Consider the following 26498-nt stretch of genomic DNA (forward strand, 5'->3'; position numbering starts at 1 on the left):
TTTTTTCAATTCCCATTTATTTTTGGCTCTTGGGGCGATGTCATCTTTTCAATATGAAAAAAAGCAAGTTCAACACAAAATAGAAATCTCAAATGTAGGAAAGAACAAAACCAAGTGTGTGCGGGGGGAAGCAACAGCAAAATGAAGAAATGAGATGTTGCAAAAAAAGATGGAGGGTTCCCCTCTCCTCTGGGGATTGACTCAAACACTGATGTGGCAGTATATACCATTCCACAGTCAGGGATGCTTGTTCTTTTTGGGGGGTAAGAAAAGGTGGGGATTCAGAGAATGTTTCTGGAGGCTTAGGGACCAAGGCTGGTCTCTTGCCCCCGCCCCTGCCCCCTTGATCCCTCTCTCTGATCAGGGGAAAGGAGTTCGAATGAGGGAGGTAGAGTTGTAAAGGGAAGGATTCCACTTGACAGAGTGGGCCAGACCCCTCCAAAGAGTAGAGCTTGGAGGGAGATTGAAAGTGGAGATAATACTGCTGGCACCTCCCTTGAAGCTGAGATGGGAAATGGACATACTTGGAAGTTAGTGACTTTAATAGCCTGGATTTCCCTTTCCAAAACTTTTAGAATGGAAAATCCCATCCCCTTCCTTATATGGTGACTTCTACCCACTACCTTCTACCACTTTCTACTTTGGGCTTAGGATGGTGGCCGTTATCTACATGGGTTTTCAGCACCTGGTGGGTTCTAAATGGGATCTGGATGAGACCCAGCGTCTTGGAGATTTTTAAGAGGGAAATATTAACTGGACAGATGGAAGGAATGGGCACCAGAAGGAAATACAGGGTCACCAGAATGGCAGAAACCTAGGTTTCCCAGAGTGGAAAGAGAGAGGAGACATTCAACAAACAAGTATTTATTGAGCGCCTACTATGTGCCAGGCACTGTTCTAGACCCCCCCAGAAGAAAAAACAAAAAGATAGAGGCAGCAAACACAAATTCTGAGGGAGAGGAAAGGGGCAGTTGAGTAAGACGGCTAAGGGAACTGAGAAGCCTGAGGTGATGGGGGCTCTGCCTTAGGCCTCCTCTTCGGCCTCCTCACCGAAATCCTCCTCCTCTTCTGCGGTGGCATCCTGGTACTGCTGATACTCAGAGACGAGGTCGTTCATGTTGCTCTCAGCCTCAGTGAACTCCATCTCGTCCATGCCCTCGCCTGTGTACCAGTGGAGGAAGGCCTTCCGGCGGAACATGGCAGTGAACTGCTCCGAGATGCGCTTGAAGAGCTCCTGGATGGCCGTGCTGTTGCCAATGAAGGTGACTGCCATCTTGAGGCCACGAGGTGGGATGTCACAGACAGCTGTCTTGACGTTGTTGGGGATCCATTCCACAAAGTAGCTGCTGTTTTTGTTCTGCACGTTAAGCATCTGCTCATCGACCTCCTTCATGGACATCCGACCACGGAAGACAGCAGCCACGGTGAGGTATCGGCCGTGGCGGGGGTCACAGGCAGCCATCATGTTCTTGGCATCGAAGACCTGCTGGGTGAGTTCTGGCACTGTAAGAGCTCGATATTGCTGGCTTCCACGGCTGGTGAGAGGGGCAAAGCCAGGCATAAAGAAATGGAGGCGTGGGAAGGGGACCATGTTGACTGCCAACTTGCGGAGGTCAGCATTGAGCTGGCCAGGGAAGCGGAGGCAGGTGGTGACACCGCTCATGGTGGCTGAGACAAGGTGGTTCAGATCCCCGTAGGTTGGTGTGGTCAGCTTCAGAGTACGGAAGCAGATATCATAGAGGGCCTCGTTGTCAATGCAATAGGTCTCATCAGTGTTCTCTACCAACTGATGGACGGAGAGGGTGGCATTGTAGGGCTCGACCACGGTGTCAGATACTTTGGGTGAAGGAACTACACTGAAGGTGTTCATGATGCGATCAGGGTACTCTTCTCGGATCTTGCTGATAAGGAGAGTGCCCATTCCAGAGCCTGTGCCTCCACCCAGTGAGTGGGTCAGCTGGAAGCCCTGCAGGCAGTCACAGCTCTCTGCTTCCTTCCGTACCACATCCAGGACAGAATCAACCAGCTCAGCCCCCTCTGTGTAGTGGCCTTTGGCCCAGTTGTTACCTGCCCCAGACTGACCTGGAATGCAGTCAGGAGAAAAGTTCAATTAACAGGGTATAGAAGATACATGATGTTTCCATCTTTCAACTTTAGAAATAATTCCCTTGGATGTGTCTTCTTTCTCCTTCACTGCGATGTATTCTCCCCCCACTACCCCATAATGTACCAGCAACAGCAGGCACTACCTTTACCCTACCTCTACCCTCCATTAGATTTCAGAACACAGTTCTTAGCACTCCAGTACAACAATCATCTCCTAACTTTTGCTGTGTCCTTGCACTCAAATAAGTTGAACACGACAGTATATCATCTGCTAATATCATCTGTATAACTTACCAAATACAAAGTTGTCTGGTCTAAAGATCTGGCCAAAAGGACCTGAGCGAACAGAGTCCATGGTCCCAGGTTCTAGATCCACCAGGATGGCACGAGGAACATATTTGCCACCTACAAAGAATAAAGTTAAGAGCTGTGAGATCTGGCAGAGGGGAAGGTGTATAGATACACTGGGAATGGGAGACAGCAAGGACCCAAGACTTGTTGTTCCAGGTCCTGCCACCAGGTGGCAGAAGACGTCTTTGGCCCCGACGGTGGTTCACAAAAGGGAGAAAATGACAGATTCACCCAAAGGGGATAAGGTGTGCCCAAGAATGGAAAAAGACCCTAGAGAAGTGGGAGACAGGGAAGGGAACCTGAGCTGCCCGGGCTCCTGCCCTTACCTGTGGCTTCATTGTAGTACACGGAGATGCGGTCCAGCTGCAGGTCGCTGTCCCCGTGGTAGGTGCCGGTGGGGTCGATGCCATGTTCATCACTGATCACCTCCCAGAACTGCCGGGCAGAAGCAACGAGACCACAACAAGTCAAGTCCCAGTCAACTACGTCCCCAACTACCATTTTATTTCATCTTTTTCTTAACTTTTTTTTTCTTTTTTGAGACGGAGTCTCGCTCTGTCGCCAGGCTGGAGTGCAGTGGCGCTATCTCGGCTCACTGCAACCTCTGCTTCCCGGGTTCAAGCGATTCTCCTGCCTCAGCCTCCAGAGTAGCTGGGACTACAGGCACCCGCCACCACGCCCAGCTAATTTTTGTATTTTTAGTAGAGACGGGTTTCACCATGTTGACCAGGATGGTCTAGATCTCTTGATCCGCCCACCTCGGCTTCCCAAAGTGCTGGGATTACAGGCGTGAGCCACCGCGCCTAGCTTCTTTTAATTTTTAAGACAGGGTCTTCCTCTGTTGCCCAGCCTGCAGTGCAGTGGTGCAATCACGGATCACTACAGCTGGAACTCCCAGGCTCAACCGATCCTCCCATCTCAGCCTCTCGAATAGCTGGGACCACAGACGCGCGCCACCACACCCAGTTAATTTTTTATTTTTTTTGTAGAGATGTGGCAGGGGGGAGGGGTTTCGCTTTGTTGCCCAGGATGGTCTCAAACCCCTGAGCTGGAGCGATCCCAGTTAGCCCGCCTCAGCCCCACATCTCCCATTTTAATTCCACACGCGCTCAGACCGTTGTTCTAGGGCCTGGCATCCGTGTGCCTGCCACACCCTTCCCCTAGACACTCGCTCCCCCGGGAAAGCCACAACTTTCCTTGCTCGGGATTATGTGCAGCGGGTCCCAAGTGCTCGGTGGGCGGATGGAGGTCGACCATACTTGGATAAGCGCCGCTGTCCTTCCCCCGAGCTGGGCACCGCCCCACCGCGCGGCGCACAAAAGGCTCGAAGTACTAGAAAAGAGCTGCTGCCGCAGTCGACCACCCCCCGCCCTCCACGTGACTGCGGCGCACGCGCAGGTCGAGCCGCCGACAAAGGACTTCGCACGTGGGCGGGGCCAGGGGCAAGAATTCCGCGCGAGGGGCGGGGCCCAGGGTAGCGCGCCCCTGCCGGCGGGCAACGCCGCATTGTCCCCGCGAGCCAGCGGCGCCCTGGCCCCGCCCCGCAGGGCCCCGCCCTTCTGCCACAACGTAGCACCCGCACTTCCTCCCGCCCCTCCCCCGCTACACTGTAACCGCGCGCAAAAAAAAAAAAAAAAACCCTTGGCCTAGGAATTTTATTCCTTTGCTAGATTTCTCCCCCTTGATTTAAAGCATTCTTTCTCTCCCATTGAGTCCTGAGGGACTCGTTAAAGAAAACCACACACCCCCATTTTCTCGACATACCAGTTCACGCCCTAAAGAGGTCTCGCTTAGGGGCCATGAAAGCAAGAAAAATCCCGTTCTTATTCTCCTTCCACCCAGGAACAACTACAGGACGGGCCCTCCGGGGTCGCGGGCGCGCTGGGGTCCCTGATCTTTTGTGAATGGTAGCGCCCAGCGCAGCCTACCCTGGCGCATCGCCCCCCGACCTTTGCACTGGAGCTCTCTGCAGTCGCCCGACAGCCTCACCCCTTCCCGCTCCCGTTTGGCCCTACGAACCCCGCAGGGGGGGCTGGGCGGGATGCACATGGGCAAAGCAAAACCTCGCCCCGCTTTGTCTCCGACTGTTTCCGCATCTCTCTCCCTGCCCGGTTCTCGGACCGTTAGAAGCCCTTTTAAGTAACATATGTCCTTGGTCTTCCCGCCCCCGAAACCCGAAGAGCCCTTTTACTAGTGTCTCCAAAATGTGCCTGCCAAGAAAAATGATTCCCAGCTTTCCAAAAGCAAATGCTACTTATTATATATATAAATGTAACAAACTTGGGAGGGGCAAAGCTTGATTAAGGATGGAGAGCGCAAATGCCCCACAACCATTTTTTCATAACTTACCTGGATTTTTCCTTCTAAAAAGAAATAAAAGAGGTGTAAAATTTCTTACCTTGGCACCGATCTGGTTGCCACACTGACCGGCCTGGATGTGCACGATTTCCCTCATGGTTAAAATTTATTTATTTTTGCTCGCCTCAAGGTATGTATGGGGCAAGAAAATAAGTAATTTTTTTTCTCTGCAGGTCGCAGGCTGGAAGGTTGGAATGCGCCCCAGACGCTGGAGCAGCGAGGTGCGAACGCGGCGGCAGGAAGGTTCTGAGAGGGAGAAAGGAGAGGGGAGGGCGCGGAGAGAAGGCAGGCTGGGCGGGGCGCGCGTGCGCCCGCGCTGGGAGGCGGGAGAATCGGCCCCGCGCGCGGTCGGGAGACAAAGCCTCATCGAGCCTGGCCCTGATTAGTCGATGTCGGTCATGTACCAGGCGTCCATTGGCCTCTGAGCCAAGTGGACGAGCGCAGTCCTCTTTGGGAGTTGTAGTCCCCTATTGTTGTTCACGGTGCAAAATGAAGTGACGAATGGGTGGGTACCGGTTTGGTTTTTGTTGGGTTTTTGTTTTGTAAATGAAAAACGACCTTGCGCAAGATTCCTTTCCTCTGTGCCTGAGGTTTTTGTACAAAAAGTGAGCAGTTCTCGGGGATACAGGAATTGAGAAGTCTGGGGTTCCAGAAGTTGGGTGGTGAGGCACGCCCTGAAAGCTCCCAGCTGCAGTACCTCTAGGGAAGACAGAATTGCTTAGCTCAGCGAAAAATGGGGAGGAGTGTGGCACCGTGCTCTGCTACCTCTGGCTTTTGGTGACCCAAGTCATGAACTTCAGTAAGCTTCTGCTCCCTCAAATACTTCAAGAAGGGAATCGCCCTCTTGCTATTTCCTTGGGAATTTTCGAGTCATTGTTTTGAAAGAGAAACAAAATTGCAGCAAGGGCTTTTCAGGATAGAGATGTTGTCTGGAGAGTATGTTCAAAGAATAAAATAGTTTAGAGAAACCGACATCGGGGATTTGTGAAACTAGAAGTCTCCATCCACGTAGGAGATCTGGGCCTTAGGGCAGACTTTGAAGACACCTTGATCTTCTTGTCAAACAGGGAACTATGGAATGAGATGCCTGATAGATTTTCAGTTTTTTCAGCCTACCTTTTTAGACATGTTAATGAAGTCAGTGGTTCGCTTATTTCACTGACCAGGTGGCCGCCATTGCAACTCTGCAAGATACCCAGTATTGAAAAAGGAGAGGGGGTAATTGATGGGGGAAAATTGGATGGGCCCAAGACAGAGTCCATCTGCTTCTTCCCAGAGATTTATTCACTTATTTGACAGTTACTGTGTATCCACCAAATTAGGAACTATGGTTACAAAATGATTAAAAATTAGTTCCCTGTCCTCCAGGATGTTGCAGTCTGGCCACTCAGAAATGTAGTATCAAGTCAACATCATTGTTAATTCACATTCGATTACACACAGATCAATTTTTTTTTTTTTTTTGTATTTTTAGTAGAGACAGGGTTTCGCCATGTTAGCCAGGATGGCCTTGATCCCCTGACCTCGTGATTCGCCCGCCTTAGCCTCCCAAAGTGCTGGAATTACAGGCGTGAGCCACCGCGGCGGGCAGATCAATGTATTTCTAAGTTGCCTTCTAAATAAGGGAACATCAACTTGTGTAAGCCCTCTCTGCCCACTTAAAATATAATGCTCTATGTTTTAGGGAAATGAAAACAGTCATTTTGTGGGAGTAGAAATAACTCAAAATACACAGATAACTTGTTTCAATTTGTCTCTATATTAGCTGTAGGATCCTAGGAAAGTCCTTTAACTTTGCAGGGCTTCAACTCCTTGTTTGTAAAATCTGCTTATTTGACTGTTGTGGACAGAATTGAGATAACTAACAGAACGGACTTTATGAATTATGCAAGTGTTATAGTTACCATTTTCTTCATGTCTTACTGTGAGATAATAAAATAGGCTGGGTGCGGTGGCTCACGCCTGTAATCTCAGCACATTGGGAGGCCCAGGTGGGAGGATCACCTGAGGTCGGGAGTTCCAGACTAGCCTTACCAACATGGAGAAACCCCGTCTCTACTAAAAATACAAAATTAGCCGGTCATGGTAGCGCATGCCTGTAATACCAGCTACTAACGGAGGCTGAGACAGGAGAATTCCTTGAACCCAGAAGGTGGAGGTTGCGGTGAGCCGAGATGGCGCCATTGCACTCCAGCCTGGGCAACAAGAGCAAAACTCCGTCTCAAAAAAGAACAAATAAATGACCGGTCGCGGTGGCTTTCGCCTGTAATCCCACCACTTTGAGAGGCCGAGGCGGGCGGATTACCTGAGGTCAGGAGTTCAAGACCAGCCTGACCAAATGGAAAAACCCAGTCTCTACTAAAAATATAAATTAGCTGGGTGTGGTGGCGCATGCCTGTAATCCCAGCTACTTGAGAGGCTGAGGCAGGGAGAATCGCTTGAACCCGGGAGGCAGAGGTTGCTGTGAGTCGAGATCGCGCTACTGCACTCCAGCCTAGGCAACGAGCGAAACTCCATCTCAAAATAAATTAATTAAAAAATAAAAATAAATGATTTTATCATCCTTCCCTCGCCCCTCGAAAGGTGGGGACAGCCTTTAAGACAGAGTGCAAGCCAGTTTTCTCTGTTCAACTACAGATCTTTAGGATCTTGGATTTATGAAAATGACCTCAAAATGTCCGTCAGAGATGTATTCCCGGGAAGAAATGATATGACTTCTACGACAAACCAAATCAAAAGGAAATGAAATTCCACTGCAACAAGGAGTGAAATGCCACGCCTACGGGCTGTTCTCCAAACTGCAGCCCCCAGCTACCACTGCAACCTCCAACCCACTTTCATTTCTCATGAGTCAGCGGACACCATGTCTAGGAGGACCGAGGAAAGGCGCTCTGGCCGTACCGGACACGTCGGACGTCTATGGCAGAGCCCCTCTATCCATCGCCGGCAGCTGGCGCCAGACTCTCTGGTCGCGGTTTGGAAATCTGCGCGGGAAGCGGGTGGTGGGCGGGCAAGCGGTAATGGGTTGTCCCTTGGAGCTGCCCAATCGACGTGCATTATTCTGTTGGCGCACGGCGGCCTTCAATTACCGTCTTATTACCTGATCTCAGCAGCCTGGGAGACACCTCCCATTTGAGCTGTAAGGGGGCGGGGAGGAGGGGCGGGGATTTGGGTGTGCCTCTGCTTGACTGGCTGCAGCTGTGAAAGACAGCGGCAGCAGCCAATCAGCAAATCGGGTCTTTTTCAGCATACGCACTCGCTCCACCCGGGTCGCGACCGTTACTGGTGGCGCGCGCGGGGACTCAAAGTAGGTGAGTTCTAGCGGCCTGGCCCACGGCTCCCCGGGAGCCATCTTGTTTCCCCCAGAAGGTGGGAGGGGCATGTCTTGGGTGCGACTGGGCGGAGGTGACTTGGAAGTTCGCTTCTCGGACCATAATACTCATCCTTACCTGGCGCCCCGCTCCGAGTTTAGGTATGAAGACACGGAGACGTTGGGCCACAAGGGAACCCACTGAGGTGGGGACCAAAGATGGTGGCTCTTTGAATTGGAGCCAAGCGTGGTGGGCACCCGCTGAGATGGGCTGTCATAAAGACAGAGTTGACTCTTTGTCCATGGGGCATCCTACTTTCCCTACCTGTCAACGGTTTCCCTTTAGAGTGGCATATTTTCAGGTGAATTCCATTTATGCTGTTTTCTTTTCATCTCATTTGTTCCTTCATCAGTAGGCTCGGTGATGAGCCTTCCCGAGGGCAGGGTTGATTTCCTGTTTGGTTCACAGATGTATGCCGAATACTTCAAACAGCACTAGGTATACCATAACCATTGAATGAATATGATGGACCCCAGGGGAAAGACACAGTTCCCCTAATCAGGTCCTGGAAGTGGGTGTGAAGGCAGAAATGGAAAGTAATGGTTACAGTGTAGCGAGATATCTTAGGGTAAACACAAGTCCATTGACCACTGTGGAACAGTCAGGATACACCAGGAACACCAGAAAGCAGGGAAGACACCAGGAAAAGGTTTGCTGAGAAAGTGACATTTGAGGCCGGGCGCGGTGGATCACGCCTCTAATCCCAACACTTTGGGAGGCCAAGGTGAGCGGATCACCTGAGGTCAGAGCTCAAGACCATGGTGAAACCCCGTCTCTACTAAAAATACAAAAATTAGCCAGGCATGGTGGTGGGCGCCTGTAATCCCAGCTGCTCCGGAGGCTGAGGCAGGAGAATCGCTTGAACCCGGGAGGCAGAGGTTACAGTGAGCCAGGATAGCACCACTGCACTCCAGCCTGGATGACAAAGCGAGATTCCGTCTCAAAAAAAAAAAAAGTGACATTTGAACTGAATCTTAAAGGATAGGTAGAAGTTGGACCAGAAAACTAGGTGGGGAAAAGCCAAGGAATTGGTCTAAAGCATGAAGATTTGAGGGGACAAGAACAGTGTGTTCGAAGACTGGGGAAAAAGTCTGGCTGAACCATAGGCTTTTGCAGGTGACGGGCAGGCATTACAAGATGTGAATTTCAGATCATGGAGAGTCTTGCTAAGGAGTTTAGATTTTATTCTGTGTGCATGAAAAACCATCAGAAGATTTTAGAGGAGAGACATTATCTGGGTGATTTGGGGCAAATCTTAACATTATATACGCTTATATATGTTTCAAGGAGATCTGAAAATCTTAACCCAGCTATGTTGCAGTTTCTTTATCTGAAGAAATGGAAGATAATAATACCTACTTTACAAGGTTCTTGTGAAGATTAAATGAGTTAGAGTCAATATAAAGTAATTAGAACAGTGCTTGACACATAGGAAGCCTCTATATATGTCATCTTTTGTTATCATTTTTTGCAGTTGCATCTGATCATACTGAGGTGGTCTGGTAAAGTATAAAAAGCATGGGCTAAAAAAGAAAGAAAAACAACCGGGAACAGTGGCTCACGCTTGTAATCCCAGCACTTTGGGAGGCCAAGGTGGGCGGATCACCTGAGGTCAAGGGTTTGAGTCCACCCTGGCCAATATGGCAAAACCCCGTGTCTTCTAAAAATATAAAAATTAGCTGGGCGTGGCAGCTCGTGCCTGTAGTCCCAGCTACTTGGGAGGCTGAGGCAGGAGAATGGTTTGAACCCAGTAGACAGAGGTTGCAGAGAGCCAAGATCGTGCCACTGCACTTCAGCCTGGGCGAGAGAGCAAGACTCTGTCTCAAAAAAAGAAAAAAAAAAAAAGGAGAAAGACAAAAAGAAGCATGGGTTTTGCAGCCAGAAGCACATTTATTCTTGTTCACTTAACCTGCTGGGATATCCTGAGCAAACTATTGAATATATGTTTAGTATTAGTTTCCTAAATGCCTGCCTCATATGTTTACTATGCCTGACCATAAGACAATGCCCAACACATGCTTGGCATGTGTTAGCAAAATAGCATTTTTCAAATTGTGGGTTGCAATCCAGTAGTGGATAGTGAAATCAATTTAGTAGGTTACAAATCAGCATTTAAAATATGTAGAACAGAAAAAAATAGAATGAAAAATATCAGTATATTGTACATAGTAAGGATAAACATTGTCTCTTTCTCAGAACTTGTTTCTATAAACAAGCACATGTTTTTACCTATTTGTGTACTTGGGACATTACAATACAATATTACTTTTTTTTTTTTTTTCTGAGATGGAGTTTCACTCTTGTTGCCCAGGCTGGAGTGCAATGGTATGATCTCGGCTCACCGCAACCTCCACGTCCTGGGTTCAAGCGATTCTTCTGCCTCTGCCTCCCAAGTAACTGGGATTACAGGCATGAGCCACCATGCCCAGCTAATTTTTGTATTTTTAGTAGAGACAGAGTTTCTCCATGTTGGTCACACTGGTCTCAAACTCCTGACCTCAAGTGATATGCCTTTCTCAGCCTAGCAAAGTGTTGGGATTACAGGCGTGAGTCACCACACCTGGCCTACAATATTTCTTGCTCTGCGTCATGGTCAAACTGTTTTAAGGGCCAGACCCAGTGGCTCACACCTGTAATCCCATCACTTTGGTGGACCAAGGCAGGCGAATCACTTGCGGTCAGGAGTTCAAGATGAAACCTAGCCAACATGGTGAAACTCCATCTCTACTAAAAATACAAAAATTAGTCAGGCGTGGTGGCAGGTGCCTGTAATCCCAGCTATTCAGGAGGCTGAAGTGAGAGAATTGCTTGAACCCGGGAGGCAGAGGTTGCAGTGGGCCCAAGATCTTACCACTGCACTCCAGCCTGGGGAACAGAATGAGACTCTCTCTCAAAAAAAAAAAAAAAAAAAAAAGTTTAAGTGCTTCAGAAGGTTAACAACAGAAAGATTGGTGGAAAGAGAAGCATCAACATTCATAATAATCCAGTTTACCCCCCAGGTTTCAGTCTGATAACTCTGATGTTGTTTGTGTGAACCAATAATGAGGATAATTGATAATGTGTATCCTTCCCAGATCATGGAGGACACCCAAGCTATTGACTGGGATATTGAAGAAGAGGAGGAGACAGAGCAATCCAGTGAATCCTTGAGGTGTAATGTGGAGCCAGTAGGGCGGCTACATATCTTTAGTGGTGCCCATGGACCAGAAAAAGGTCAGAGGGTATTGGATGCTCAAGTATTGATATAGGTCTTTTATTTTTGTGGGAAGGTATTTGGAGGGTTGCAAGAAGTTTATGTATGTTTCAACGAGATGTGAATTTTTCTTTTTTTATGAATGGAGGAGATGGGGCCGACTGAGTTGATTGTTGTAGGCTACTGCCCTGGACTCACTAGAAGTGATTTTACTTGGATAAGAGAAGATTAAGAGATTGAAATGAAGTTTGGTGCAGTGACTCACACCTGTATTTCCAGTGCTTTGAGAGGCTAAGGCGGAACGATCACTTGAGACTAGGAGTTAGAGACCAGCCTGGGTAGCATAGCAAGACCGTGTCTCTACAAAAAAATTTTAAAATTAGCCAGGTGTGGTGGTTCATTGCACATCTGTAGTCCCACCTACTTGAGAGGCTGAGCCAGGATGATCGCTTGAACCCAGGAGTTCAAGATTGCACTGATCTATGATCATGCCACTGTATTCCAGCCTGGGTGACAGAATGAGACCCTGTCTCAAAAAAAGTAATAATCAAATAAAATCCAATTGTGTGCTCTGGAGATGGATGGTAGTGATGATTGCACAACAATGTGAATGCACTTAATGCCACTGAACTGTACACTTAAAATTATTAAGGTGATACATTTTGTGTTATATATATTTTATAACAGTAAAAAAAAAATCCATTGTGGATGGATGGGGTATCACATATACTTTTTCAGTGCCTAGATGTCCTAGGGCCTTCTATTTTTCTAATGCATACGGAGGCCTTGAGTGAGTAGTAGAGTACCTAATAGGCACTTTTTCCTAATGACAGGCCAGGACTCTGACCCTGGAACTTACCTGCCTCTCTAATTCTTAGATTTCCCACTACACCTCGGGAAGAATGTGGTAGGCCGAATGCCTGACTGCTCTGTGGCCCTGCCCTTTCCATCTATCTCCAAACAACATGCAGAGATTGAAATCTTAGCCTGGGACAAGGCACCTATCCTCCGAGACTGTGGGAGCCTTAATGGTACTCAAATCCTGAGACCTCCTAAGGTTTTGAGCCCTGGGGTGAGTCACCGTCTGAGGGACCAGGAATTGATTCTCTTTGCTGACTTGCTCTGCCAGTACCATCGCCTGGATGTCTCTCTGCCCTTTGTCTCCCGGGGCCCTCTGACTGTAGAAGAGACACCCAGGGTACAGGGAGGAACTCAACCCCAGAGGCTTCTGTTAGCTGAGGACTCAGAGGAGGAAGTAGGTAAGTTTGTATATTGGCAGGGCAAACAAGGAGACAGGAATAATGAGTGTACAATTGTCAACTTATTCTTTTCTGTTCTTGACAGATTTTCTTTCTGAAAGGCGTGTGGTAAAAAAATCAAGGACCACATCTTCCCCCGTGGCAATGATAGTTCCAGAGAGGTGAGTGCCAAAGAGTCAGACACCTGAGTCTTCAAAACGAGGAAGAACCAGGGACTGGAGGATCAATCTCTAAAAGAGATGATTATCCTGAGAGTTGGGGCTGGGGAACCATACATATTCATTCACTCAGCTGAATGTTTATGGAGCACCTCTGATGTGCCAAGTGGAAAACAAATTGGAAACAGAAGAAGAAATACTACCTTGTGTCTCCCCTCAAGGAGGTCACAGTTGAGTTGGGGTATCCTTTCCAGGGAAGTAAATTCTATCGACTCTCTTTTCTTCCCTTCACAGTGATGAAGAGGGGCATTCCCCTGTCCTGGGTGGCCCTGGGCCGCCTTTTGCCTTCAATTTGAACAGTGACACAGATGCGGAAGAAGGTCAGCAATCAGCCACAGAGGAGGCCTCCTCAGCTGCCAGAAGAGGTGCCACTATAGAGGCAGAGCAGTCTGAAGCTGAAGTTGTAACTGAAATCCAGCTTGAAAAGGATCAGCCTTCAGTGAAGGAGAGGGACAATGACACAAAAGTCAGGAGGGGTGCAGGGAATGGGGTGGTTCTAGCTAGGATCATTCTGGAGAGGAGCCAACCTCCTGGAGAGGATAGTGACACAGATGTGGATGATGACAGCAGGCCTCCTGGAAGGCCAGCTGAGGTCCATTTGGAAAAGGCTCAGCCTTTTGGCTTCATCGACAGCGACACCGATGCGGAAGAAGTGGGGATTCCAGCAACCCCAGTTGTCGTTCCTATGAAGAAGAGGAAGATCTTTCATGGAGTTGGTACAAGGGGTCCTGGAGCACCAGGCCTGTCCCATCTGCAGGAGGGCCAGGCTGGTAGTGATACAGATGTGGAGGAAGGCAAGGCCCCACAGGCTGTCCCTCTGGAGAAAAGCCAAGCTTCCATGGTTATCAACAGCGATACAGATGATGAAGAAGAAGTCTCAGCAGCGCTGACTTTGGCACGTCTGAAAGAGAGCGAGCCTGCTGTATGGAACAGAGATGCAGAAGAGGACATGGCCCACCATGTGGTCCTTCTCCAGCGAAGCCAAACCACCACTGGGAGAGACAGTGACACAGATGTGGAGGAGGAAGAGCTCCCAGTGGAAAATGCAGAAACTGTCCCCAAGGCTCACACAAAGATTAGAGCCCTTGTTAGAGCACATTCAGAAAAGGACCAACCTCCTTTTGGGGACAGTGATGACCGTGTGGAAGCAGATAAGAGCTCACCTGGGATCCACCTGGAAAGAAGCCAAGCCTCCATCACAGTGGACATCAACACAAAAGTAGAGGAGGAAGTCCCGCCAGGGTCAGCCATTGTACGTATGAAGAAGCATCAGGTGTCTGTGGAGGGGACAAATCAAACAGATGTGAAAGCAGACGGGGGACCAGCAAAGCTGCTTGTGGTATCTCTAGAGGAAGCCTGGCCTCCGCATGGGGACTGTGAAACAGATGCGGAGGAGGGCACCTCCTTAGCAGCCTCAGCAGTTGCAGATGTAAGAAGGAGCCAGCTTCCAGCAGAAGGGGATGCTGGGGCAGAGTGGACTGCAGCTTGTCTTAAGCAGGAGAGAGCTTATGAGGTGGGGACCCAGGGTGGGTCACCTGTGGCACAAGTGGAGCAGGACCTCCCTACCTCAAGAGAGAACCTCACAGATCTGGTGGTGGACACAGACGTTCCAGGGGAATCCACCCAGCCACAGAGAGAGGGAGCCCAGGTCCCCAGAGGAAGGGAGAGAGAACAACATGTGGGTAGGACCAAGGGCTCTGAAGACAACTGTGATGGTAAGTGCTGGCCTTCCTTCCTTGACCTCCGAAATAAACCAGGGTTCTAACAGCTGGGGTTGGGGAGAGAAAGGTAGAGATTATTTAAGGAGTTTAGTGTCAGGTATGATTTTTTTTTTTTTTTTAAATTATCTAATATTCCTCCCCTACCAGATTCTGAAGATCCAGACCTACAAGCTACCCAGTGCTTTCTGGAGAATCAGGGCCTGGAAGGTGAGGACTTCTGTGTTATTTGAATCCTGTACCAGTGGGAGCTGGGAGATTAGACTGGTGGTCCTTGAAGGGTAAACGCTAGTGTGGGTAGGGTAGGAGACCAGGAATCAGACCCTGCAGTAGTGTGGAGATGTACTTAGGTCATCTTTTCCTGTACAGCAGTCCAGAGCATGGAGGATGAACCTACCCAGGCCTTCATGTTGACTCCACCCCAAGAACTTGGCCCTTCCCATTGCAGCTTCCAGACAACAGGTACAAGAAACTCTTACCTCCTCTGTGCCCCCAGTTTTGCATTCTCTTTTTTTTTTTCCTTTGTCGCTCAGGCTGGAGTGCAGTGGCGCCGTCTCGGTTCACTGTAACCTCCACCTCCCAGGCGGTTTCTCTTCCTTCAGCTTCCCAAGTAGCTGGGATTACAGCCGCCTGTCACCATGCTTGGCTAATTTTTTTGTGTTTTTAGTAGAGACAGGGTTTCACCATGTTGGCCAGGCTGGTCTCGAACTCCTGACCTCAAGTGATCCGCCTGCCTCAGCCTCCCAAAATGCTAGGATTGCAGGCGTGAGCCACTGCGCCCGGCCTGCATTCTTTCTTGATTTGCCTTCCTACATGTTTCTTTCATACTCTGATCACAATCAACCCTCTGTATATGCGAGTTTGTGTCCGTGAATTCAACCAGCTGCAGACTGAAAATATTTAGGGACTGGCCTGGGCAACAGAGAGAGACCTGGTCTCCACAAAAATGAAAAAATTAGCCCAGCATAGTAGTGAGCACCTGTAGTCCCAGCTACATGGGAGGTTCCCTTGAGCCCAGCCTGGGCAATAACCTTTCCCTCAACCCCCACCCATAATGTCTCTTAAAAAAAACACATTATTGCATCACTATTCACAATAGGCAAGATATGCAACCAAACTAAATGTCCATCAACAGATGAATGGATAAAGAAAATGTAGGCCGGGGTCGGGCACAGTGGCTCACGCCTCTAATCCCAGCACTTTGGGAGGCCAAGGCGGGCAGATCACCTGAGGTCGGGAGTTCGAGAACAGCCTGACCAACATGGAGAAACCCCGTCTCTACTAAAAATACAAAATTAGCTGGGTGTGGTGGTGCATGTCTGTAATCCCAGCTACTCAGGAGGCTGAGTCAGGAGAATCCCTTGAACCTGGGAGGCGGAGGTTGTGGTGAGCTGAGATTGTGCTATCACATTCCAGCCTGGGCAACAAGAGTGAAACTCTGTCTCAAAAACAATAGAAAGAAAAGAAAACGTAGGCCGGGCACAGTGCCTAATGCCTGTGATCTCAGCACTTTGGGAGGCCAAAGTGGGTGGATCACATGAGGTCAGGAGTTTGAGACCAGCCTGGCCAACGTGGTGAAACCCTGTCTCTACTAAAAATATAAAAATTAGCTGGGCATGGTGGCGGGTACCTGTAGTCTCAGCTACTCAGGAGGCTGAAGCAGGAGATTCACTTGAACCCCGGAGGCAGAGGTTGCAGTGAGCCAAGATCATGCCACTGCACTCCAATGTGGGTGACAGAGTGAGACTTCATCTCAAATAAAAAAAAGAAAATGTGTATATAGGCTGGGTGCGGTGGCTCAAAATACAAAACTTAGCTGGGCATGGTGGCATGCACTTATAGTCTTAGCTACTTGGGAAGCTGAGATGGGAGGATTGCTGGAGCCTAAGACACAGAGATTGCAGTGAGCTGAGATCACACCACTGCACTCCAAACTGGGTGACAGAGCAAGACTCAATCTAAAAAAGAAAATGTGTGTATATACACAATGGAACAGTATTCAGCCACAAAAGAGAATGAAATCCTGTCATCTGCAGCAACATGGATGAACCCCAAGGACATTATGTTAAGTGAAATAAGTCGGAACAGAAAGACAAATATTGCACGCTCACTCATGTGGCAGCTAAAAACATGGATCTCATGGAAGTAGAGAGTAGAATGATGGTTACCAAAGGCTGGGAAGGGTAGAGGGACAGGACGCATAAAGAGAATGGTTAATGGATACAAAAATATAGTCAAGATTGAATGAATAAGTTCTAGTACTCAGTTCCACAGTAGGGTTACTATAGTTAATAATTTATTGTATATTTCAAAATAGCTAGAAGAGATTTGATATGTTTCCAATACAAAGAAATGGTAAATGTTTAGATAGTGGATATCCCAATTATCTTGGTTTTATCATTGTTCACTGTATGTATGAGTCAAAATAGCACAGGTACCCCATAAATATGTACCATTATTATGTGTCGATGAAAAAGAAAATATGGTATATATACACCGTGGAATACTATTCAGCCTTTAAAAAGTAGAAAATTCCAGCCAAGCATGGTGGCTCACACCGGTAATCCCAGCACTTTGGGAGGCTAGGATGGGCGGATCACTTGAGTCCAAGAGTTCAAGACCAAACCCCATATCTACAACAAATACAAAAAATTAGCCAGGCGCATTGGCACATGCTATAGTCCCAGCTACTCAGGAGGCTGAGGTGAGAGGATCTCCTGAGCCCAGCAATTGGAAGTTACAGTGAGCCAACATCATGCCACTGCACTCCAGCCTGGGTGACAGAGTGAGACTGTGTCTCAAAAAGAAAAAGAGAGAGACTATTCAGGGAGCTCTCTTATTAGGCTATGATTTTTTTTTTTCAATTTTTTTTTATTTTTTTGAGACAGGGTCTCTGTCACTCAGGCTGGAGTACAGTGGTGTGATGAGAGACTATTCAGGGAACACATATTAGGCTATGATGTTTTTCTTTTTGTTGTTGGGTTTTTTTTCTTTTTTTTTTTTTGAGACAGGGTCTCTGTCACTCAGGCTGAAGTGCAGTGGTATGATCGCAGCTCACTACAGTCTTGACTTCTGGAGTTCAAATAGTTCTTCTACCTCAACCTCCTGGGTAGCTGAGACTACAGGACTACAGGTCCTTGCCCCCACACCTGGCTAATTTTTTTTTATTTTTTGTAGAGATGGGGTTTTGCCATGTTATCCAGGCTGGTCTCAAACTCCTGACCTCAAGCAATCCTCATGTCTTGGCCTCCCAAAGTGCTGGGATTACATGTCTGAGCCACCATGCCCACCCAAGGCTATGACCTTTTTGAGACAAACGTTAAATGTTATAACTACCACCCTTATTCCCAGCTTTCCTTTAATAACCTGTTCAGATTTATTATTTATGAGTTTATCTAAATCCTTTCTCATCATATTTATTATGTCAACCTGTGCTTCCCTTTCCCTCCTCCTCTCCTTCTTCTCTCTCTCTCCCCCTCTCTCTCTCTTCCTTCTTCCCTTCCAGGTACCCTAGATGAACCATGGGAGGTCCTGGCTACACAGCCATTCTGTCTGAGAGAGTCTGAGGACTCTGAGACCCAACCTTTTGACACCCACCTTGAGGCCTATGGACCTTGCCTGTCTCCACCTAGGGCAATACCAGGAGACCAACATCCAGAGAGCCCAGTTCACACAGAGCCAGTGGGGATTCAAGGCAGAGGGAGGCAGACTGTGGATAAAGGCATGGGTATACCAAAAGAAACAGCAGAGAGGGTGGGCCCTGAGAGAGGGCCACTGGAGAGAGAAACTGAGAAACTGCTACCGGAAAGACAGACAGATGTGACAGGAGAGGAACAATTAACCAGGGGTACACAGGACAGAGAACAAAAACAGTTGTTAGCTAGAGACACCCAGAGACAAGAATCTGACAAAAATGGGGAAAGTGCAAGTCCTGAAAGAGATAGGGAGAGTTTGAAGGTAGAAATTGAGACATCCGAGGAAATACAAGAGAAACAATTACAGAAGCAGACCCTTCCAAGCAAAGCATTTGAGAGAGAAGTAGAGAGACCAGTAGCAGACAGAGAGTGTGAGCCCACTGAGTTAGAAGAGAAGGTGCCCAAAGTGATCCTGGAGAGAAACGCACAGAGAGGGGAGCCAGAGGGAGGAAGCCAGGACCAGAAAGGGCAGGCCTCCAGCCCAATACCAGAGCCTGGGGTGGGGGCGGGAGACCTTCCGGGACCCACCTCAGCCCCCGTATCTTCTGGGAGCCAGTCAGGTGGAAGGGGATCCCCAGTGAGCCCCAGGAGGCATCAGAAAGGTAAGTGAAGGCAGAGGGGAACTCAAGGTGATGCACAGGCCTCATAATAATCAACCCCTGGGCAACCAGCTGCTTGGAACTCAGCCACCTTTGTGTTTATTTTCTGTCTAGGCCTCCTGAATTGCAAGATGCCACCCACTGAGAAGGCTTCCAGGATCAGAGCTGCTACGAAGGCTTCCAGGGTGAGAGCTGCTTTTTCTACCTCCTACTCCACAAGTCATCTCTATATCCTCGCCAACGCTCCTTCACCTAGCCTCACTTTAATCTATTCCTTTCTCATTATTCAGTTTTCTTCCATTTTTATCACTCCTTGATTGGCTTCTATTCCTTTATCCTCGGCACCCATTGTTTTCCATATCTGTTTCCCAAGTTGTATCTCCTACCTGACTCAAAAGAAAGACCCTTTGTGTTTCTTCTTTCTTTGCCCCAGCCATTCTTTTCATTACCATCATCCATGTGTGGAGAACACTATAGTAGCATTATGGAGACAGGTCCATGGGGAAAAGGTAGCTTCCCAGGTATATCCTAGTCTAATGGAGGAGAGATCATAGACAGAAAGGGAAATCCAGTGAGCATATTTTTTGTTTTGTTTTTGTTCTTTTTTGAGACAGAGTCTCTCTCTGTCACCCTGACTGGAGTGTGCAGTGGCGTCATCTTGGCTCACTGCAACCTCTGTCTCCCGGGTTCAAGCGATTCTCCTGCTGCAGCCTCCCAAGTAGCTGGGACTACATGTGCGTGTCACCACGCCCAGCTACTTTTTGTGTGTTTTTTTGAGATAGAGGCTCACTCTGTCACCCAGGCTGGAGTGCAGTGACGCGATCTTGGCTCACTACAACCTCTGCCTCCCAGGTTCAAGTGATTCTCCTGCCTCAGCCTCCCAAGTAGCTGGGACTACAGGCACCTGCCAACACACCCGGCTAATTTTTTTTCTATTTTTAGTAGAGACAGGGGTTTCACTATGTTGGCCAGGCTGGTCTTGAACTCCTGACCTCGTGATCCACCCACCTTGGCCTCCCAAGGTGCTGGGATTATAGCCGTGAGCCACCACGCCTGAGCGAAATCCAGTAAGCCTATCTAACCATAAACAAGTATCAAGAACAGTATCCAAGTTCTATCTCTTTTCTCCACCTCCTCCCCCTCACTTGCTTCTGTTTCTCCCTAGGGCGATCAGGAATCTCCAGATGCTTATCTGCCTCCTACAGTGCCTGAAGCCTCAGCCCCACCCCAAAAGCCCCTTAACTCTCAGAGCCAGAAACATCTTGTACCTCAGCCTCTTCTTTCTCCCCTTTCACCTTCTATCGAGCCAACCATTCGTAAGACCGGGCAGGATAGGAGTCAGGAAGCTCCAGAGACTCCCTTGTCCTCAGAGCTGGAGCCTTTCCACCCAAAGCCTAAAATCATAACTCGGAAGTCCTCCAGGATGACACCCTTTCCAGCTACCTCTGCTGCCCCTGAGCCCCACCCTTCCACCTGCACAGCCCAGCCAGTCACCCCCAAGCCCACATCTCAGGCCACTAGGAGCAGGACAAATAGGTCCTCTGCCAAGACCCCTGAACCAGTTGTGCCCACAGTCCCTGAGCTCCAGCCTTCCACCTCCACAGACCAGCCTGTCGCCTCTGAGCCCACATCTCAGGCTACTAGGGGAAGAAAAAATAGATCCTCTGTCAAGACCCCCGAAGCAGTTATGCCCACAGCCCTTGAGCTCCACCCTTCCACCTCCACAGACCAACCTGTCACCCCCAAGCCCACATCTCAGGCCACTAGGAGCAGGGCAAATAGGTCCTCTGTCAAGACTCCTAAACCAGTTGTCCCCATAGTCCCTGAGCTCCAGCCTTCCACCTCCACAGACCAGCCTGTCGCCTCTGAGCCCACATCTCAGGCTACTAGGGGAAGAAAAAATAGATCCTCTGTCAAGACCCCTGAAACAGTTGTGCCCACAGCCCTTGAGCTCCAGCCTTCCACCTCCACAGACCAACCTGTCACCCCCAAGCCCATATCTCGGACCACTAGGAGCAGGACAAATATGTCCTCTGTCAAGACCCCTGAATCGACTGTCCCTATAGCCCCTGAGCTCCCACCTTCCACCTCCACAGAGCAGCCTGTCACCTCTGAGCCCACATCTCAGGCTACTAGGGGAAGAAAAAATAGATCCTCTGTCAATACCCCTGAAACAGTTGTGCCCACAGCCCCTAAGCTCCAGCCTTCCACCTCCACAGACCAGCCTATCACTCTTGAGCCCACATCTCAGGCCACCAGGGGTAGGACAAATAGGTCCTCTGTCAAGAGCCGTGAAACAGTTCTCCCCACAGCCCCTGAGCTCCAGCCTTCCACCTCCACACACCAGCCAGTCACTCCCAAGTGCACATCTCAGGCCACCAGGGGCAGGACAAATAGGTCCTCCGTCAAGACCCCTGAACCAGTTGTCTCCACAGCCCCTGAGCTCCTGCCTTCCACCTCCACACACCAGCCTATTACCCCCGAGCCTACATCTCAGGCTACTAAGGGAAGAACAGATAGATCCTCTGTCAAGACTCTTGAAACAGTTGTGCCCACAGCCCCTGAGCTCCAGGCTTCCACCTCCACAGACCAACCTGTCACCTCTGAGCCCACATCTCGGACCACTAGGGGAAGAAAAAATAGGTCTTCTGTCAAGACCCCTGAAACAGTTGTGCCCACAGCCCCTGAGCCCCATCCTACCACCTCCACAGACCAGCCTGTCACCCCCAAGCCCACATCTCGAGCCACTAGGGGCAGGACAAATAGGTCATCTGTCAAGACTCCTGAATTAATTGTCCCTATAGCCCCTGAGCTTCACCCTTCCACCTCCAGAAGCCAGCCTGTCACCCCTGAGCCCACATCTCGGGCCACTAGGGGCAGGACAAATAGGTCCTCTGTCAAGACCCCTGAGCCAGCTGTCCCCACAGCCCCTGAGCGCCATTCTACCACCTCCACAGACCAGCCTGTCACCCCCAAGCCCACATCTAGGGCCACTAGGGGAAGGACAAATAGGTCATCTGTCAAGACTCCTGAATCAGTTGAACCAGCAGCCTCTGATCTTGAGCCTTTTACCCCCACAGACCAGCCTGTCACCCCTGAGGCCATACCTCAGGGTGGTCAGAGCAAAACACTGAGGTCTTCCACAGTAAGTGCTATGCTAATTCCTACTACCCCTGAATTCCAATCTCCTGTCACCACAGACCAGCCTATTTCCCCTGAGCCTATTCCTCAAGCCAGTTGCATCAAGAGGCAGAGAGCCACTGGGAATCCTGGCTCCCTCACGTCTCCCATTGACCATAAGCCTTGCTCTGCACCCCTGGAACCTAAATCCCGGCCCTCAAGGAACCAAAGATGGGGAGCAGTGAGAGTAGGTGAATCCCTTACAGCCATTCCTGAGCCTGCCTCTCCCCAGCTTCTTGATACACCAACTCATGTCTCCCAGATCCAAAAGGTGGAACCAACAGGTAGATCTAGGTTCACCCCAGAGCTCCAACCTAAGGCCTCTCAAAGCCGCAAGAGGTCTTTAGCTATCATGGATTCACCACCACATCAAAAACAGCCCCAAAGAGGGGAAGTCTCCCAGAAGACAGTGATTATCAAGGAAGAGGAAGAAGATACTGCAGAGAAGCCAGGGAAGGAAGAGGTGAGGAGAGGGCTAGGGCCACAAAGCTGGGAAAAATGGCTTCGGAGCTCTGAAACTCCCACCAAGATTTTTCTCAATCTCAGGATGTCATGACTCCAAAACCAGGCAAGAGAAAGAGAGACCGGGCAGAGGAGGAGCCCAACAGAATACCGAATCGCAGCCTCCGACGGACCAAACTTAACCAAGAATCAACAGCCCCCAAAGTAAGAGACAAGGACATGGGACTTTGTGGGAGACAGAGATGAGGGGAGGATGCAAGCAGACCTAGAGGATTGTAGAGATGGGTGCTGATGGTGTGGATTGCTGTGACCACCTCAGGTCAACCCTTCCACAGGTGCTCTTCACAGGAGTGGTGGATGCTCTGGGAGAGCGGGCCGTGCTGGCACTGGGGGGAAGTCTGGCTGGTTCAGCGGCAGAGGCTTCCCACCTGGTCACTGATCGCATCCGCCGAACAGTCAAGTTCCTGTGTGCCCTGGGGCGGGGAATCCCCATTCTCTCCCTGGACTGGCTGCATCAGGTGAGAGGCCAAGGGATGATGACAGACCAATATAGTGGCAAGACTGCTCACGTAGTACCCTAGAAAGTTGTGGAAGGGAAGAGGCGTTACAGGAAGACGGGCATTAGTGAGCCAGAAGCCTGAATTGATTTAAAAGACATTTTGTGAGCTCTCTCTAAATGCTAGGCAGCAGAGCTGGGTGAGGGGCTGGGCTGAGCTTTGATGCTGACTGCTGCTGTCCTTAGTCCCGCAAGGCCGGTTGCTTCCTACCCCCGGATGAATATGTGGTGACCGACCCTGAGCAAGAGAAGAACTTTGGCTTTAGCCTTCAAGACGCACTGAGTCGGGCTCGGGAGCGAAGGCTGCTGGAGGTGAGAGGCTATCTTTTGACCCGTGCTTCAGCCCTCCCTCCAGTGCTTCCCAACCTACAATACCGTCTCCACCATTTCTTTCTCTTAGGGCTATGAGATCTATGTGACCCCTGGAGTCCAGCCACCACCACCTCAGATGGGAGAGATCATTACCTGCTGTGGAGGCACATACCTACCCAGCATGCCTCGGTCCTATAAGGTATGCTTAGGATGTTCTGGGTCTGGGTGAGGTGACAGTGGCAGTTAAAGAGGTGGCTGGAATGGCAAAGGTTAGAGGGGGAAAAAAATGGAGGAACAGAAAGGAATATAGAGTAGTGAGAGGGTGGGGAAAGACCTATGGTATAGAAAGGGATAGGAATGAGGGGACAGATCTGCTGATACCCCCATATAACAATCACTGAGATTCAGCAGCTTAATTTAGATTATGCTACTTTTGCTCCATCTATCCCTTTTTTCCTTTGATTTTCTTTGCTGAAGTATTTTATTTCTTTTTATTTTTCTTTATTCTTTCCTTTTTTCCTTTCTCTTCCTTTGCTGAAGTATTTTAAAGCAAACTGCCAATATTACATTATTTCTTCCTACATACTTAAATATACATCTCTAAGAAATATGTGCATTTTGTTTCATAATCACAATGCCATTATTGATCCTAAACAAAATTAACAGTAGTTTATTGGTCATTTGCTCACACTCCATTAATAAAATTTCTCCCATTGACTGAAAAATCTCTCTATACGGTTGTTCAAATCAGGATTCAAATAAGGTCCACATACTGCCACACCTATTATCCTCTTAATTCTCTTTACTCTACAGCATCCCTTAACCCACCCAGCTATTTTTATGCCATCAATTTCCTGCAGAAACTGGGTCACTTGTCCTTTAGAATGTTCCTCAGGCTGGAATTTTGGGTTTGCCTCCTTGTTGCATCATTTATCTTGTTCCTCTATATTCCATATTTCCTGGAAACTGCAGATAATTGTAAAAGCTTGAATAAATTCAGGTTCATCTTTCTAGCAAGTGTATTTCTTTTTTTTTTTTTCTTTTTTTTTTTTTTGAGACAGAGTCTTGCTCTGTCGCCAGGCTGGAGTACAGTGGAGTAATCTTGGCTCACTACAATCTCCACCTCCTGGGTTCACACCATTCTCCTGCCTCAGCCTCCCGAATAGCTGGGACTACAGGCGCACACCACCACACCCAGCTAATTTTTTTTTTTTTTTTGAGATGGAGTCTTGCTCTGTCGCCCAAGCTAGAGTGCAGTGGCGCAATCTCAGCTCGCTGCAAGCTCCACCTCCCGGGTTCACACCATTCTCCTGCCTCAGCCTCCTGAGTAACTGGGACTACAGGTGCCCGCCACCACGCCTGGCTAATTTTTTTGTGTTTTTAATAGAGACAGGGTTTCACTGTGTTAGTCAGGGTGGTCTCAATCTCCTGACCTCATGATCTGCCCGCCTTGGCCTCCCAAAGTGGTGGGATTACAGGCATGAGCCACTGTGCCTGGCCTAGCAAGAGTATTTCATAGACAGTATGCAGTGTGCTTCACTTGGCTTCATATTAGGAGATATTATTTTAGTGATGCTAAGACTGGTTAGTGGGTCCTGAACCCATTTCTAGGATTCTTTTTCATCCCTGATTTTGTGTTTGCTCTGTCTTCCCTAGCCTCAGAGAGTTGTGATCACATGCCCTCAGGACTTCCCTCGTTGCTCTGTTCCACTGCGTGTTGGGCTGCCCCTCCTCTCACCTGAGTTCCTGCTGACTGGAGTGCTGAAGCAGGAAGCCAAGCCAGAGGCCTTTGTCCTTTCCCCTTTGTCATCTACCTGAGAACTCCGCTACCCTTTTCCCTCCCAGACCACGAATTAGAAGATATTTGGAAGAAAGAACTCAGGGCGTTAGAAAGGATTGGGGTATGTTGATACAACTTGTCCTGGAACATGTGTGGGACCAGAAATCTTTATGAATAAATGAAAAGATAAGGCGTTTGGAAGCCACAGGTGGTTGTTGTTTTTGTTTTGTTGTTTCGTTTTTATGGCCATTTTATTTTGTATTTGTAGTTTTTATTTGTATAGATTTAGGGGATACAAGATTTCTTACATGTATATACTAAATGGCCATTTTAAACTTAGTTTCATGCTCAGATGTCATAAGTGGCAGGTATCTTTAGCTAGAGTGTTGTAATTAATTGCTCAATACCACTCATGGTGTCCTACCTCCTATTTGGAAACCATCTCTATTGTTTTCTTACTGAGATTCTTTGGAGTTAGGAACTTGAAGGGATGCTTGGAGTAAGTAGATTTGAGGGTCCAGTTATGGAGTGCTACTAAAACATTTTCTTCTCTCCTGGCCTCTGGAAGCATCTTGAGCTTTGACTTTGGGCAAGTCTCTGTACTTTTCTGGCCTGCTTTTCCAGGATTTATAAAATTAGAGCTTAGGCTTGACCTCTGTGATAAATAAATATTCACTCTGTGCCTTATGGTGTAGTGTAGTTTTTTAAAATGTCTAGGTCTCAAGACACAAACTTTAAAAAAAAAAGTCACGGACTTGTATTTAATTCATCATTATCTTCTATTTAGGGCAAATTATATAACATTTCTTAAGGTTTTTTTTTTTTTTTTTTTTTTCTTGAGACAGGGTTTCATCTCTGTCACCCAGGCTGGAGTGCAGTGGCACCATCTCAGCTCACTGCAACCTCCACCTCCCAGTTCAAGCAGTACTCCCACCTCAGCCTCCTGAGTAGCTAGGACTGCAGGCACATACCACCATGCCTGGCTAATTTTTTTGTTGTTGTTGTTGTTTAGTAGAGACGGGGCTCTATTAAATTTTTGTATTTTTGGTAGAGATGAGGTTTTGTCATGTTGCCCAGGCTGGTCTCTAACTCCTGACCTCAAGTGACCCACCCACCTCAGCCTCCTGAGTAGCTGGGATTGCAGGCACATGCCACCACGCCCAGCTAATTTTTGTATTTTCAGTAGAGATGGGGTTTCACCATGTTGGCCAGGCTGGTCTTGAACTCCTGACCTCAGGTGATCCACCTGTCTTGACTTCCCAAAGTGCTGGGATTACAGGCATGAGTTACCATGACTGGCCTTTTATTTTTATGAGACAAGGTCTCACTCTGTTGTCTAT

The 26498-nt window shown here is 48.7% G+C and overlaps 2 protein-coding genes across 14 annotated transcripts; one reads left to right on the plus strand and one right to left on the minus strand.

The window, feature by feature from the left end:
- On the minus strand, window positions 1–7922 carry TUBB (tubulin, beta class I). 11 transcript variants are annotated; one of them, XM_011945021.1, is made up of 6 exons: window positions 4856–5202; window positions 2784–2892; window positions 2401–2511; window positions 1856–2082; window positions 1405–1711; window positions 1–1305 (listed from the first exon to the last, which is right to left on the minus strand). In XM_011945021.1, the coding sequence occupies exons 1-6, from the start codon at window positions 4910–4912 to the stop codon at window positions 1025–1027; spliced, it is 1092 nt and encodes a 363-aa protein (XP_011800411.1). In that variant the 5' UTR covers window positions 4913–5202; the 3' UTR covers window positions 1–1024. The 11 variants fall into 11 exon arrangements, with proteins under 11 accessions (XP_011800411.1, XP_011800413.1, XP_011800405.1 ...); XM_011945023.1 differs by lacking the exon at window positions 1405–1711 and having other exon boundaries at window positions 1–1384; window positions 1991–2082; window positions 4856–5219; XM_011945015.1 differs by having other exon boundaries at window positions 849–1765; window positions 1796–2082; window positions 4856–5219.
- Window positions 7431–25845, plus strand: MDC1 (mediator of DNA-damage checkpoint 1). 3 transcript variants are annotated; one of them, XM_011945010.1, is made up of 16 exons: window positions 8147–8287; window positions 11261–11399; window positions 12258–12410; window positions 12509–12638; window positions 12724–12799; window positions 13091–14571; window positions 14725–14784; window positions 14947–15036; window positions 18983–19053; window positions 20034–21119; window positions 21243–22511; window positions 22595–22714; window positions 22846–23028; window positions 23253–23378; window positions 23467–23577; window positions 25035–25842. In XM_011945010.1, the coding sequence occupies exons 3-16, from the start codon at window positions 12408–12410 to the stop codon at window positions 25194–25196; spliced, it is 4968 nt and encodes a 1655-aa protein (XP_011800400.1). In that variant the 5' UTR covers window positions 8147–8287; window positions 11261–11399; window positions 12258–12407; the 3' UTR covers window positions 25197–25842. The 3 variants fall into 3 exon arrangements, with proteins under 3 accessions (XP_011800399.1, XP_011800400.1, XP_011800401.1); XM_011945009.1 differs by lacking the exon at window positions 8147–8287 and adding exons at window positions 7431–8126; window positions 18080–18871 and having other exon boundaries at window positions 12258–12638; window positions 14944–15036; window positions 20034–22511; window positions 25035–25845; XM_011945011.1 differs by lacking the exon at window positions 20034–21119 and having other exon boundaries at window positions 8155–8487; window positions 12258–12638; window positions 14944–15036; window positions 22311–22511; window positions 25035–25845.
- Window positions 25846–26498: the final 653 nt, after the last annotated feature.

The sequence above is a fragment of the Colobus angolensis genome, unplaced genomic scaffold (assembly GCF_000951035.1).
Source record: "Colobus angolensis palliatus isolate OR3802 unplaced genomic scaffold, Cang.pa_1.0 Scaffold238, whole genome shotgun sequence".
Classification (NCBI taxonomy): Eukaryota; Metazoa; Chordata; class Mammalia; order Primates; family Cercopithecidae; genus Colobus; species Colobus angolensis.

What these genes read in the sequence shown, in the direction of transcription:
- TUBB (XM_011945012.1), bottom strand. Translation starts at nt 7,872, where the DNA reads ATGCACGTCGATTGGGCAGCTCCAAGGGACAACCCATTACCGCTTGCC. An exon ending in ATAGACGTCCGACGTGTCCG is followed by an intron (nt 2,893 to 7,716) that starts GTACGGCCAGAG and finishes TCTGCCCGGCAG; the next exon opens with TTCTGGGAGGTGATCAGTGA. An exon ending in GTACTACAATGAAGCCACAG is followed by an intron (nt 2,512 to 2,783) that starts GTAAGGGCAGGA and finishes TATTCTTTGTAG; the next exon opens with GTGGCAAATATGTTCCTCGT.
- MDC1 (XM_011945009.1), top strand. Translation starts at nt 11,264, where the DNA reads ATGGAGGACACCCAAGCTATTGACTGGGATATTGAAGAAGAGGAGGAG. An exon ending in TGCCCATGGACCAGAAAAAG is followed by an intron (nt 11,400 to 12,257) that starts GTCAGAGGGTAT and finishes TCTAATTCTTAG; the next exon opens with ATTTCCCACTACACCTCGGG. An exon ending in GCAATGATAGTTCCAGAGAG is followed by an intron (nt 12,800 to 13,090) that starts GTGAGTGCCAAA and finishes TTCCCTTCACAG; the next exon opens with TGATGAAGAGGGGCATTCCC.